The sequence below is a fragment of the Panthera leo genome, chromosome B3 (assembly GCF_018350215.1).
Source record: "Panthera leo isolate Ple1 chromosome B3, P.leo_Ple1_pat1.1, whole genome shotgun sequence".
NCBI classification, from domain to species: Eukaryota; Metazoa; Chordata; class Mammalia; order Carnivora; family Felidae; genus Panthera; species Panthera leo.
In genome coordinates, this window is record NC_056684.1 from 105,741,206 (window position 1) to 105,756,731 (window position 15,526).

The window sequence follows — 15,526 nt, forward strand, 5'->3', positions numbered from 1 at the left end:
TGTATTCTTTATAATGTCTGGCCCTGGTCCTGGAATGGGTAGGACAGCGAGTGTTGATTGATCTCTAAGGCTGTAATAGTCTTGTAAGAGTTTCACATGCTTGATTCAGCCATGTTATGAAAATGGAATGAGTCAGAGGAGAGATACTTTTGGAATGGAGGGATGGGGGTCTTATTACACTCTGGACATTGTGCTTAGGCACTCCCAGTCATTATCTAATTTAATCTATGTCATTCCTACTCAGAATCTGCCAGTGACCTCTGGTTGCTCCTAAGAGAAAGACCAGAGTTCACATTGTCCTTCAAGGCTACTGTTCAGTGTCTGCTCTGCTTGTTACCTATTTGGTTCTTAGTCATCTGAACTTTGACCTCACTTCCTTGGGACAGCCCTTCACTGCTCTGCCTTTCTGCACAAGTGGGCTGTCAGATCTTAGCATCTTGTGTGATCATACCTCAGTTCATGTGGTTATTTGATTTCCCTTCTTACTCAAGAATTTGAGCTCTGTGATACTTTTTTGTCTCTTGGATGTAGCGTAATGCCTAGCATTGAATGAAGCCTGAAAACAAGTTGTTGGCTGCATGAATGAATCCTTGAGAGGACTCTCTCAGATAGATGCTGTCATTCTCATTTTCCAGGTGAAGAAACTGAAGTTTGGAGGTTAAGTCACTTGTCCAAGTTTGCATGACCCATAAGAGCCAGGCCTGGAACTCAGGGGTGTCTGACGACAACAGCTTCCTCTCTCTGCTAACGGAAGTTTAGTAGGCCGTGAGTGCAGCAGATGGATACATTTTCATATTTGCGTCAGTGCCATGATTTTACCTACTTGTCGAATGATCAACAGAATGAATGGTCTAGTGGTTAGGAACGTGGACTCTGTAAACAGACAGTCTAGACTTCACTTCCTTCTCCACCTTTTGCTAGCTTTGTTACCTTGAGCAAGCTATTTAATCTTTCTACGATTCAGTTTCCTTAAAAATGCGGTAACAGTGCCCGCTTTATAGCATTGTTGTGAAAATAAACTAAATGAATTCCTATAAAACAGTACTAAGCATACAGAACGTGCTCAGTAATTGTTAGCTATTACTATTACCAGTATTCATTTATTTCTTCCCCATTTTTTTTTTACTGTAATCCAAAGTTATATCCAGAGACCCTATAGCAGTTTATTTTTTATTTTACGCAAAGTGTCTTCTTGCATAAAACCATCTGCTTCTAAGTCCTATTCGACTGTGTTCTCTCAATTCAAAATTGGTCATTTGTGTGTCTCAAAACTGAGGGAGCATTTTTCTACCTCTAGCAGCAAAATATAGTAATATTAATACTCTTTGCTGTGAATCTGTAGGTTTTAGGACTCACATGTTTGTTCACACCTCCGCCCAGTTAGCAAAAACAGTGCTGTAGTATAGTAAAGGCTGCAACACAAGGAGTGCTTTTCTCTCCTACAAATCACAAACATTCTCCCCAAACTAGGCACCATATTATCGAGCTGTTTGGATAACCAACCTGGCCATCCCCTGCATCTGCGCCCCCACCCCAAGTAATTTATGTCACCATTATTTTCCCCATTCATCAATAGGTGGCTTCTAGGAAATTAAAAAAGGAAGGAAGTAAGAAAAATTCTCACTTCACATATATAATAGTCGCATGCCAAAATTTTAACATTTTAGCATGTTTCCTCATAATGCAATTTTCGGTAAATATCTTTTGTCCCTTCCCTGGTTGTTCATTGCCAAAATTCGTAACTCGTTTCTTGTGGTTAGGGTGTAATATGTGTGGGTGTGTATTTAAGTGACTGAACTGTTTACCTTGCTCTTAAAAGAAAATAGCACCTGATTTATGTTTAAATGACGAAGGAAATAACAATAATGCAGCTCCTCAGCTACCCGCCCTGTGCCGAGCTTTATTCCATACCTAGCTGATGTTGCTAATTTCACAACAGCCCTGCAAGAGAAATGATAGGCCCATCCTGGAGGCGAGGCAGTAGGTCTTAACGAGATTAAGAACTTCCCCAGGAAGCTAGTAGCACATATCTGGGTGTGCAGCCCAGAGTGGCTAGGCCCTGGAGGTGCGGGGTTAACAGAACAGGGCAGAAGGGATAACCAGAAGCAAGCCTGGCAAAGTGACTTGGGGCTTATAAATGGAAGACCTCAAAGGCGAGCTGAGGAATATGTAATTACTTTCGTAGGCATGTGGAACTAATGAAGTTGTTTGAACTGGGAGCTCAGGACAGCACAGGAGCTCTATTTTTAAGGCAGTCGTTTTAAAATGTGGTCCCCGGACCAGCAGCATCAGCACCACTTGGAAACTTTTTAGATACTCACATTTTCACACATCCTCCTACGGACTCGATCCTTAACACGGGGTGATCAATGATTTCAGGAGTCCTCCGGGTGATTCTGATGTTCTCTCAGGTTTAAGTACCACTGCTTTAATGAATTCTGGATGTGCCATTGGAAGGATTGGAAAGGCAAGGAGGAGAAGTGGGCAGGCTATTGCCAGGAGTCGAGGGAGCAGCTATTAGAGTGCAAGTTTGGGTGGTTTCATTGCAAATTTTAGAAAGAAAAAAAGGGCACCTGGGGGGCTCAGTCTGTTAAGCATCCAACTCTTGGTTTCATCTCAGGCCGTGATCTCTCAGTTCGTGAGATCGAGCCCCGTATTGTCAATTCTCTCTCTGGGTTCTCCTTCTTCCTCTCTCTCTCTGCCCCTCCCCCACTTGTGCGTGCACATTCTCTGTTTCTCTCTCAAAATAAATAATAAACTTTAAAAAGATCCTGACACTTCTCAAGAAAGAAATAACAGGGCTTGATGATAAATGGAGGTACAAGTATGAGATATGAAGCTAGAGTCTACAAGTGGCAGAATTGCAGATAAATACCAAAGGCATTCAGGCAGGGGATGAGTTCATACTCCTCAGGGATCTAAACCTTATCGTGCCTTAACTTACAGCATCTTTTTATGTGGCCTACACCCACCAGCCTCTCAATGAGATAACTTTCCCTACGTAATAAAAATGTACCAGACGCTCAATGCCAGTAATAAGGACTGGGGATGATTGAATTATTAAATGCCAAGAACTTATGTCTAAGCACTTTATATTTGTTATCCTACTGTTGTTATTCAGTAGTTACGGATGTTTGTAAATTGCTCTCCCTTAGTGCCCAGTCTAAGCTTCGCTCCACTGTAACATTCATGTTTCCAGACACTGATCTGAGAGGCTGAGTCTGGGTCCTGGAGTCTGACAGCTATAGGCTGAAAACCAGCCCCATCATTTACCAGGTGCGTGGTCTGGAGCACGCTCCTTGCCCAGTCTCCCACCCAAATTTCCCCCAGTTGTATTACAACAGGCATTGTTATTACGAGGAGGTAATAATGAATGGAACTCCGAGTTGTTGTGGGAACTGAGAAAATGCCTGCACGGTGCTTGGCTCCAGAAGCACTGAATAAACGTTAGTGGGGCCTGTGGCAGTGAAGATGCCACGCCCTCGTTCACAGCCGTCATTGGCTCTCCTTGGTCAAGAGAATAAACTCCTTATTCTTTTTCCTAAGACTTTTTTCACAGGGTGCCTCAGCGGCTCAGTTGGTTAAGCATCTGACTCTTGGTTTCTGCTCAGGTCATGATCTCACGTTTCATGAGTTTGAACCCCACATTGGGCTCTGTGCTGACAGTGTGGAGCCTGCTTCGGATTCTCTCTCTCTCTCTCTCTCTCTCTCTGTCTCTGTCTCTGTCTCTGTCTCTTCCCATCCTCTGGTCTCTCTCTCTCTCTCTCAAAATAAATAAATAGACATTACAAAAAAAAAAAGACTCTTCACAAAATGATCACTCCCAATCTCCCAAACCTTTTATGTGATGATTCTTTGCATAATTCTGGTGTTTCAGCTAAGCTGATCTCTGTCCCCCAAACACACCTAGTCTGGTCTCGCACCCTGCCTTTGGTGCTGTTTCTCTCCTCTCCTTGTCATGTGCAAGTTCTTCAGGTCCAGCCTGATACTCAGTGTTAGTGTTGGTGGAGCCACCCCGAGCAAATCCTCATCTACAATATGAGTAATCCTTCCAAACTCTGGAGCTTTGATGGCCTTTACTGCTCAGCAGACCCCCCTCCCCCCCCAGCTGTACACACTGGCTCAAGATGATTCTCTCTGTGCTCAGCTCACTTTCCCACACCCTGCAGTAAGTGTAGGCTGAGCCTTGTCCTTCTTGCCATGCTTGATACTCAGCCCCATGCCAGGGACGTGGCTTATTAATGGTGACAACATAGACCTTACAGTCTCAGTCTTTTCCAAGTTCATTGAATTCTGTGTTGGTTTCTTTTTTTTTTTCCCCCTCTGTAATGACCCTTGATAAACTCTCCTATAGGAATAACATTTAATCTGTGAAATACTAATTACTATTTTTCTTCTCAGGATGAACTTGACCTGACAGACAAACACAGGGAAGCCATGTTTGCACTTCCAGCTGAGAAGAAATGGCAGATATACTGTAGCAAGAAAAAGGTAAGAAATTCATTGTGTTTATGGTTAACTGGAAAATTATCACTGTTGATTCCCTTTGCTCTCTCGTTTCACCACCAGGATTCAGACAGTTCTTTATAATGTACAGACCAGATCGTGGCCTTGTTGCTACATGGGGCAATGTGGTGATGCCTCAGATGTCGTTTTTATCAACACTTCATTGGACACCTTCCCATATCTCCTATACCTGTAGCTGCTATTCATAGTCTTGTTACGACTGAGACCCAAAATAATATTGGCTTACACCAAGATCGAATTTTCTCTCTGTTTTTTACATAATAGTTGGTATCTCGGTAGGTTAGGACTAGTATTCTGGGGTCTCACTCCTCTGTTCTTACCTTCTAGCAGCTTTCCGTTTCAGCATCTCTAAGGTGTGGCCTCATCCTCATGGTCCAAAGTGGCTGTCTGACCATTTCATATTCTAAACTGAGGATGTGGGAAAGGGAAAGAAGGCACAGACTTCCCCACCTCCCCTCTTAGGGACATGTCCTAGGAGTCATCCACCTGAATTCCCTCACAACCCACTGTTATATGGCCCCAGCTGCAAGGAAATCGATCTTTATTCTGGGTTCTGTTACCTTTGGAGAAGGGGAGAATGGATATCCTCTCTCGTGGTGCTAAGCATCACCGCATGGACTGTATCTCCTGCAATAACGTTCACTCTGCTATCTATCTTTTACCCTGTGGCAAATTCTGAGACCATGCCCACCCCATTTTTGGAACCAATCAAGTTCATGACCATCTTTTGCCACTTTTTTCTTGTGTTCAGTAGAAACTTGAATCGCGATGGGGTAAGCAGGAAGGGCAGGCTAGCACCTAGGAGAAATGGTACCTCTCTCTCTAACAGGCAGTGGACACTGGAGTTCCTCACTCTTGCCACAAGGAAATAAGAACAAACTATAGCAATCCAATTTCTTTTCAAGACACAATATCAGTCCGAGAAACTTTTCCTATGTGACTAGCGTGCATTGTGAGACCTCCATTTACCCATGTGAGTGTCTCTGAGCACCACTGCCCCTTTGCTGCCTTGTCTGATTGCTGTGCTGTCCTTCCAGGAACATGTCTACAGTAGTGAGCCTGCGTGTGCCCCTCTCCAGCCAGACTTTGTGCCTCTGGGGGCGAGGCACCATGTCTTAGCTCATCTTTGTAACTCCAGCATCGGACACGTTGAAATGAGTGCATGACGAGTGAACCACTAAGTTGTCATGAGTGTTATGCTGAACTGTCAAAAAAAAAATTTAAAGCACAATTAGTTTTCCACCTGAGCAGTTACAATTGCTAAAACTATGTGTGGGGTTTGGTTCCAGGGGCCTTTGCTGAGAGACGTGTCCAGCTCTAACCTCTCTGTATGGTTTTCTGAGCTGCTACCAGATCAGACTAAGTTGTAGACCTAAGGATTCCGAAACTAGTAGTAACCAAGAAGATGTGTTTGTGAATGATTGTGTCTTCTTCTTTTTTCTCTTTGTACTGTCTCTCTCTTACCGAACTGATTGTCGTAGCTCAGGGAACAGGTATAATACACTGGGAAAGCATTTTGAAATTAAAATATGTTCAGTTCTGAAAGTGATGGTATTGTATGGTCTTTGAAAGCAAGGGAACTTTCACACAGCCATCTTAGGACCTGGCCCCTGGAACCAAGAAGGAAAAATCTTCAAGTTCCTTATGTGCACAGAGGACATGTCTGTCTATTTTGGCTCATCCGAGTGCAGAGTTTTTTTCTCAAAATTAGGAAACAATATGAAGTGGGGACTGAGGGAAGGAAAGGGCAGGAAAATGGGAGCAGCTTACTGAGGGGAAAGTTTTCTTCTTTCCCAGATTTTATTACACCCTTGACAGCAATTGTAAGTTAATCATGGAAACTGCTGCCCCTTAGACTAGAAAAGGCAAATCCTGGAGGATAGTAATGACCTTGGATTTGGCAGCTGTTGCTCATTTTTCAATTTCCAGGCCTATCAAATCCCCTTGCAAACACTGCCTCATGTGCACATGGTGAGGTTTACCTTTTTTTAGGAGGATAGATAGGGATGTGGCCCCTGGCCTCTGAGTCCCATTTCTTGATGGATGGGCCCTTCCTACTAGTACCTGGCCAGACTGCACAGACCTTTGGAAATGCAGTTCTCCTGCAGGCTTCATCCCTGCAGCCTGGATTCCTTACATGACAGCCAAGTTGTGGCTGAGTGGGAAAGCCATTTGAAGTCTTTGGGGATTCCCGTGGGGTTATAGATCTGCCTCACTTTAAAATGTATGATAGGAGCCTGGGTGGCTCAATGGGTTAAGCGTCTGACTTCACGTCAGGTCGTGATCTCCTGGTTTGTAAGTTCGAGCCCCACATCAGGCTCCATGCTGACAGTGAGGAGCCTGCTTGGGATTCTCTCCCTCCCTCCCTCCCTCCCTCCCCCCCGACCCCGCCCCTCCCCAACTCGTGCATTCACACGTGCTCTCTGTCTCTGTCTTTCTCTCTCTCAAAATAAATAAATAAATAAACTTTTAAAAATGGTTTTAAAAAAATGGATGGGAGTGTTGCTAAATGTAGGTTTTTCTTGACTAGAGCCTCTCAAACTGTTAAGCGTGCTATGTGATGGATCTGAAACTGACCTTTCTGGGGCACTGTAATAAATAGGGAAACAATACAATGAGTAAGAGAACACAAAAATTTAAGTGTGAAAAGGGCATAATGTTTACCTCTCTTCATATAATGCGATCCCCTAATGGACAGTTTGCTCATTCTCAAAGTAGAGCCCATGGTGGCCGTCCGTGTTACTACGAACAGATTGTTTTCCTTGGACCGTATCTTTGGTCGCCTTTTCAAATCAGGCTTGTCACCAGCAAGTCAAACCACATCTGTTTCTCGGGCCAAGGGAAAGCTACATACTCACGGCTTTTTAGATTTTCCATCTCTCAAGATTAGAACCCAGCACATTACAGACATTCTCACACATAGTGAAACCATAGAGTAAGGGCCCACGAAAGCCAACAGAAACAGACACATGAGTTGGTGAAAAGCAGGCTTTCTGTGTAAAAGTGCACAGCAGTTGTGGAGGCAAATGAGACTGGGAACTGAGGATGGGGCCAGGCCTCACTCAGCCAAGTGGCTCTTTTCCACCCAATAGTGACTTGTGTCCCAACAGCGGCTGTCTGCTTATCAGGCTCCATGTTCATTTCTCACACTCGTCTCTATCTAAGTCTCCGGTTGAAAACCCATTTCCAGAGCCAAAATGAAAGCAGCAAAAGTATTTCTGGGGCTGAAAGAATTGGAGAGAAATTAATTGGAGGCTTGCCTAATTGAGTAATCCGGGGGAGAGTAAGAGATGGATGTTGTGGCCTTGTTGAAAGTCCAAACAAATCTGTAAAAATGACGGGGCTGGTTGGGCAGCCGTGGTTTGTCATATGCAGCAGTCCACTGTCAAATTATTTTCACTTCTGTGAAAGGGCCAAAAAAAGGTCCTGTTGGTGGGGCTGGAGGTATTTTCGAATAGGAAATGTTTGTGGTTCTTATCTTTAAAGGTAATTCCCTTTTTAGTTCCAATCACAACATACTCTTTTGTTTAAGTGAGGTTTTTCCCAGTCTCTAGCCAGAAACTGCATCTGTTAACAATCTTTTGGATTTTAAACTGAAACTTTTTAAACAATGAACCATCTGACCACGAAAGGCATCTGGCCATGCTGTATTTGCTTATTGTTAACATGATTTTTAAACCCTGGGAAAAGCAAGGAGAGGGCTGCGGAGAGGAGAGAATAAAAGGGCGTGTGCCCCGTGTCACGGTGGCAGCGATCTTATCGGCACCGGCAGGAATCTTTAATTGCAGTTTTCCACGGGAGCAACTGCGCCAGTTGCCTCGCTTAGCCAGTCCTTGTAAGTCTCCAAAAAATACCTGCTTCCCCTCCTGAAGCTTCAGAGTTTGCAAAGTAGACGAATGGCGCTGGACACTGTTAGCGGTAGTGTCATCAGGTATTTGAGGCGAAGACCAAGATTTGAGGAGTGTACGAACTTCCCTCCTTCTGTCTCCAATCTCTAAAGCCACGGCTTAAGTAAATGGCTGTGGATTCTCCATATTGCATTTCTGCATCTTTTCGGGTCTTCTGTGGAGGAGGTGGATTTTTACTGCGCCGCTGAGCGTGTGTTTGACTGTAGTTCAATTAAATCCTTTAAGAATCTTGCCCGACCCGGCTGCAGCGGAGTTGTTGTGATTTGTGCAAAGTGCTGATCTGGTGCCAGGTACATTTTGGAGACCTCTAGGAAAAGTGGCAGAAAATTCAGCTGGTACTTTTCATTCACTCCCGTCTTTTGGTTCGCATATCCTAATTGGATCACTTCCCCACTCCTCCCCGCAAAAAGCAATTCTCCTCTTGCCACACACCAAAAAAAGATTGAAGTTGTGTTGTGTACAGTCGCCAGGGTGCAGTTTCAGTTCCTTGAGAGCGGAGGCCCTCTTGCGTTCAAAGGAACGTAGGCTGAAGCGCTGGAATTAAGACCAAAGGAACCACCAGTTTTCCGCACAGCTGTCAAACAAGCCAGGTATAAAACGAGGGGGCGAGATGATAGTTCACCCTGTAGTTGTTTCCAGTATCCTACTGAGAGGCTCCTGTGGGGAGGCTGGGATGAGAAGCAGTGGTCGGGCACTGGACCTGGAAGGCGTGAGAAGGAAGAGAAGCTAGGTATCCCTCCTTGATGGTGGTTTAAATGTACAGTAGAGTGAGCTTTGGGTTTTCAGGCACTCACTGTGTTAGCTGTCAAGATTGGGGAGAGGGAGTCCGGAAAAGGGAGAAGACCAGATTTCAGTAAGTATGTTTCTAGACTTTTAAAGAAGTACTTGGGTTGGTTTCCTGCCATTGAGTTTTCACCTGATAATGGATTCCAGTTGGGATTTGTAGTCCTAAGTGCTCAGGGGTTGAGGAAAATAGCAGAAGTAGAAGTGAACAGAAATAAGATCGGGCTGTCTTTCCCCCTCTGCTTCTCTAAAGAAAATGAGGGAAGCACATTAGCTAGAGGACAGTGGGCATCTTCAGGCTCTGTAGGCTCTGAAACTCTCTGCCTTGTCTACATATTCCATGGCTCTGAAAGGGAATATAATTGCATATAATGCCAGACTGAACCACTAAGGAACAACGAGCTTTGAGTTTCTTCACTCCATGCAGCAATACAGTTGGCGGAGGGCAAGCTGGTTTGTGACTCACCTGATGTGTATGGAGTACTTTCTGTAGGTCAGAAAGTACTGACTAAACTCTTGGCTAAACTCTGAGGATGATTAAACAAATAAGTCAAATTTCCTGCAGTGGGTGATCCTGGTAGGAGAAGTAGATAAAATCAAATAGTTACCAAGTCTTGTCATAAGCTCCGTAATGGGGTAAGCAAACAGGCTCTGGGGCACAGGGCAAGGAGCCACCAGGCTTTGGGGGTGGGTGTGTGTGGCTCAGACAACAGCTCCTTTACCACCCTGACCCCTCTAGCACTTGCACCGGTGAGAGACCTGACACTGTCATGCTTTTGTCCCGTCTTCTAGAAACTGGCCCCCTTTTTCAGTAGTTGAGCGATGTTCACATCCACTGTCTATTTTCTCTCTTGATTAGTACTTTGTTCTCTGTCCCTTTTCCAATACTGAAAAGGTCAGCTTTAGACTGTTGGCCTAATCCGATTGATCTTCGCTAAACACAGTTTGTAGGCCTTGTTAGGAAATCTGTAAAGAGGCTTAAACTTTTGAAAAAAAGGCCCTGGGGGGGAAGACTGAAATAACTGAGGTTTGTTCAGCGTGGAGAAGAGAAAGTCGGGTAGAAATTCTAACATGAGCTGATGTCCACTGGGTATACCCCAGTGAAACTATGGTATCTTGTCAAAATATTGCCAACTTAGAGTTGGTAAAGAGCGGCTGCCTCAAGCCCTCCCAGTAAAAATCTCCATGCCAAGCTGACTACCTTTTTTTTTTTTTTTAATTTTTTTTAATGTTTATTTTCGAGAGAGAGAGAGAGCGCGTGCGAGCAGGGGAGGGACAGAGAAAGAGGGAGACACAGAATCCAAAGCAGGCTCCAGGCTCTGAGCTGTCAGCACAGAGCCTGATGCGGGGCTCAAACTCACGAGCTGCGAGATCATGACGTGAGCCGAAGTCAGACGCTTAACCAACTGAGCCACCCAGGCACCCCTGACAGTCTGACTCTTCTCCCAAGGGTCCAACAGTTTTCTCCCATGATTCAAGGACTGAAGGGTTAAGTCCTGGCATGGCAAAACAGGGGACTCCAGGACCCTGTTCCCACATTGCATCATTGGTTCTGATGCACTGACACCCTTCACTGACTCCCATGCTATACAGGTTGATAAATATTTTGCCCATTGGCCTGAGTATGAGATGCTGATTGACCTGAAGATGGTGACCAAAACTTTTTGATAATATGTATTTGGAGCCTGAAACGTTCCTCTTCTGGGAATTGACTCCACAAAAGTGATGAGAAATGAAAGCGAAGACCTATATGTGAGGCAGTTCTTTGCAGTGTTCTTGAAAGCCCAGGATTGTAACCAACTTAAAGAGGATGGTTATATTATAGCACACAATCCTGACAGTATCTTGTAGCCATTGAAAAGTCATGTTATCAAAAGAAAAAAAAAAAATGTCATGTTATCAAAGAAATTTCAGTGACCTGGGAAACTAATGATACAGTGTTAAAAAAAAGGTGTAAAGCTATAATTGGTATGATCAAAAGTTTGCACAAAAGTATATAGATAGAGGTAAGCAGACAGAAACAGCTGTTTGTTGGGACTGTGGGTGATTTACTTTTTTATTTTTTTAATGTTGATTTTTGACAGAGAGAGATACAGAGTGAGAGTAGGGGAGGAGCAGAGAGAGAGAGGGAGACCCAGGCTCCAGGCTCTGAGCTGTCAGCACAGAGCCCGACACGGGGCTTGAACCCACGAACTGTGAGATCATGACCTGAGCCAAAGTCGGATGCTTAACTGACTGAGCCACCCAGGCACCCCGCTTTTTTGTTTATAAAGATATTTCCCAGATTTTCTACAGTGCGTTATTCTCCCTCTTACCTAGGAGTATTTTTTCCCCCTGATTATAAAAATAAAATTGCTCTTTTTAAAATGTGCATTCAATATATTTTGTATCAGTCGGGTTTCAGTCAGAGAAGCAGGACTACTGGGGGAGACACAGAGCTAAGAGATTCACCCTGAGGCCAGCTAAGCACTCTTTGTCAGGCTGCTGTCTTTATTTCTGTTGCCGGAGCTTCACATTCTGGAGCAGGCAGTTCGGAAGAAAGGTGGGTGTAACTGGGAGGGAGCAAGGATAGGCTGGAGCCCACAAGGACACACAAGCCAGTGTCCATTCTCTCGACCTCTGGCTCTTGTGTGGGTGTCATGCAGAAGCCTGAACCATTAGTCATGGACCTCAGCACACACACACCTGGGCCAGGAGAAGCTGAGGGAGGATCCAGGGGAAGGTGGGGCAGTTGCAGACCCGCCTGCTATTTCACACCAACAAGGTGAGCCAGCTGATGAAAGACAAGTATGAAGAACAAAATGGCTGCTGCTTTGCCTCTGGCCTCTATACCTCCTGTGAGAGCCTCTCTCTGTGCCTCCCCGTACCCAGAAGCCTCCAAGAAAGGATATTGTTCAGCCTAGCCAAGTCGAGCATTATAAAGCCACCACATACTTGTATTGAAATGAGGAGGAAAAATAAATATTATTTAAAATGCAGCCAGTGCTTGTGTTGTCAAGGCAACCCTGGCTTTTTTTTTTTTTTTTTTTCCTTCTTCCTTCCTTTGTCTAGCTCAGGGACCTGTTTTGTTTTTTGTTTTGTTTTTCTCCCCTCCATCTCCTCTTTTTTTTTTTTTTTTTTAACTCTTCCTTTGTGACATTAAAACAAGGGGAATCTATAAACCACCCAAAGGTTTTCAGTACCATTTATCTATTTAGGCAGTGACTGTGAAAACATGGTGATCTTGGCTTTAGTGAGATTTCCTGAGTTTTCTGCCCAGAAACGCACTGAAGCCATGTTTCTCATTGCCCTTTCTCCCCTAAGGAGTATAATCTCAAAGCTAATGACCCATTTCCTTTCTTTAGTTTCATTTATTTTTTTTAAATGTTTGTTTATTTTTGAGAGAGAGAGAGAGCAGAGGAGGGACAGAGAGAGAAAGAGAGAAAGAATCTCAAGTAGGCTCTGCACCGGCAGGGCAGAGCCCCACGCAGGGCTCAAACTCACGAACTGTGAGATCATGACTTGAGCCAAAATCAAGAGTCAGACGCTCTCGACTGACTCAGACTGAGCCACCCAGGCGCCCCTTTCTTTATTTTCTTTTAATTGCAAAAGCCAGTGCTGTCAAAATGAACACCGAATTGTAGATTTGGAGTAGAAAATTCAAGGACTCTCTGTCTCTGGCAGCCCTTGAACCAGTGTTGAAATAAAGGGTGGTTGGTTCATGAGTATTTATGTGACTCCTACTCCCGTAATCCCTTGGTTCAATAATGTCAGTTTGGGGCATTTTTTTTCCTCCTTGTATTAACCAATTCTGCCATTCTAGCTGTGCCTACTACCACCCATGTCTTGAAGTCTAAAGAATGGTCCTGAGCTCATAGTTCTGTATTGCCACCTGGTAGGTGGCCAGTTTCATGAATGAAGAAAGCAGTAAGCAAACTTGCCCACAGGGTGAACCAAAACATATCTATCTTCCCTGGTGCTTGGAGAAGTGAACAAATCTAAAATATGGTGGGCAAGTTCTGTAGTCTTTCAATGGGGTTCTATATTCTGGGTCAGTACAGGCCTCTGTTTTTCAGGCTTCACCAGTAAAAGGACTTCCCTTGGGGTAGATTATCTCCAAGAGCCTTTCAGTCAAGAGATCTGTCTACAAGCTTCCTACATTATGTTTGCCCCTCATAATTGTTCTAAACTGTATTGTAATGTGATTGCCACTATTTTTTCTAAGATAAGCAGAAGGCAAGTAACAGCTATGAGAAAATATTTTGCATAGTTACAGGCCATCTGAAGGGTGACCAGAGAAGGGAGGATACCATTCACTAGGAGATATTTCTGAACCCTTCTGATTTCTCTCTCCTCTGTGTAATGAGATCAACTTCACAGGGTGGTTGTGGATATTAAGATAATATGATGTCAGAGTTAACGGAGAGCTTGGGGCATGGTGATGACAGCTGTTGACATTGTCAATGTCAGTGATGGTGACTATGATCAAAATAGTAGTATGGACTCACTTTCTGTTTGTCCACACTCATGCTAGTCTGGGATTCACGTCCATATTCTTAAACAATGATACCTGGTTTTCACAGAACAGTAGTGAAGATTTTAAAAGCCCTCTCTCTCAGTTGGACCACAGAAACTTTTGGAGGCAGAAATAGTGAGTTAGGAGGATAAATTATAGATCAGGGAAGAAACCAAGACGGTCTTCACTGTTAGCACCAGAAATGGGCAGGAGGCCCCTTTTGTATCAGAAGTTCTAGGGCATTGGCGATCAATGTGTAGTTCCTAAGCTCCTGGGCGGAGCTCTGAATCTGGTATCAAGAGTGCCCTTAATTGGTACTTGGGAAGGTTGGGACCCTGAAAACGTCAGAGTCTATCCCACTTCTTCTCACCCACCTGCCCACTGCAGTGCTTCAGTCCCTGCTGACCAGCTGCAGCCCTTGGAGATGCTCCCATCATTGGGCTTGCTTGGCAAGCAGGTGTGAACACCAGCTGATCTCTGGGAAATGGGTATGTGTGTGGATCAAGCCAGTTTTTAACTAAAATTCCTCTCTTGCTGCCTAGGAAAGGCAAGTGGTTGAAAGATCTTCAGTTTTTGAAATAAGAGCACTAAAAATAGTTTTAGACGAAAACATTACTACTGCTATTTTTTTTTGCAGTGGGGAAAAATCCCGTGATAGGACACAACACCAAGAGGTTCCACGAAACAAGTCAGCTTTACAAATAAGTGATTTATTGGGTTGAAGTGAGCTGGAATTACCCTCTGTTCAACAATAAAATTTGTTCAGAGTTGCAGCATTATAATTCAATAGTGCATTCTAGCTGTGTGATTTCCAAAATCCATCTAACAAAACAAAACTTCGGCGTTGAGGAGATCATAAAAGAATGTTTTAGGGACACTTGGGTGGCTCAGTTGGTTAAGCGTCCGACTTTGGCTCAGGTCACAATCTTACGGTTCTTGACTTCGAGCCCCTCATCAGTCTGTGTGCTGACAGCTCAGAGCCTAGAGCCTGCTTCGGATTCTGTGTCTCCCTCTCTCTCTCTTTCTCAAAAATGAACAAACATTAAAAAAAAATTAAAGATGCTAAAAATAAAAAAGAATGTTTTAGCACAGATACCATTATTGGTAGAAATCTTAAACCTAATTACCAGAGCAGACGTTCTGGGTACCGATAAATTGGCATTCTCTAAAATTTCTGAAAAGAAAACAAATTTCTGATAACTTTCCCCTCCACTCGTGGGATAAACTACTATATCCCGGTTGGTGATATGATTTTTCTTGTGAAATTTTAAATATACAAAAAAGTACAGAATATAATGAACACCCGTGTTTAACAACTGCTGACATTTTATAATCACCATGGATTTTTTTTTTAAACATTTATTTATTTTTGAGACAGAGTGAGACAGAGCATGAACGGGGGAGGGTCAGAGAGAGAGGGAGACACAGAATCTGAAACAGGCTCCAGGCTCTGAGCTGTCAGCACAGAGCCCAACGCAGGGCTCGAACTCACAGACCGCGAGATCATGACCTGAGCTGAAGTTGGCCGCTTAACTGACTGAGCCACCCAGGTGCCCCTCACCATGGATTTTTTTATTTTATTTATTTTTTAAATATAATTTATTGTCAAGTTGGCTAACATACAGTGAATACAGTGCACTCTTGGTTTTGGGGGTAGATTCCTGTGATTCATCGCTTACATACAACACCCAGTGCTCATCCCAACAAGTGCCCTCCTCAGTGCCCACCATGGATTTTTTTTAAAAAGAAAGGAAACATAAATATAGCTGAAGCCCAAAGGTGACCTATTCTGGAGGTGGTACATGTTTTCTTT

General features: G+C 44.0%; 1 protein-coding gene across 2 annotated transcripts in view; it reads left to right on the forward strand.

Moving 5' to 3' along the window:
* DAAM1 (dishevelled associated activator of morphogenesis 1) overlaps positions 1 to 15,526 on the forward strand; it is a 174,284-nt gene that overhangs the window by 85,164 nt on the left and 73,594 nt on the right. For both annotated transcript variants that reach the window (XM_042943383.1, XM_042943384.1), the window contains one exon: positions 4,402 to 4,491. In XM_042943383.1, the coding sequence (XP_042799317.1) occupies positions 4,402 to 4,491 (90 nt within the window). The remainder of the gene's footprint in view (positions 1 to 4,401; positions 4,492 to 15,526) is intronic.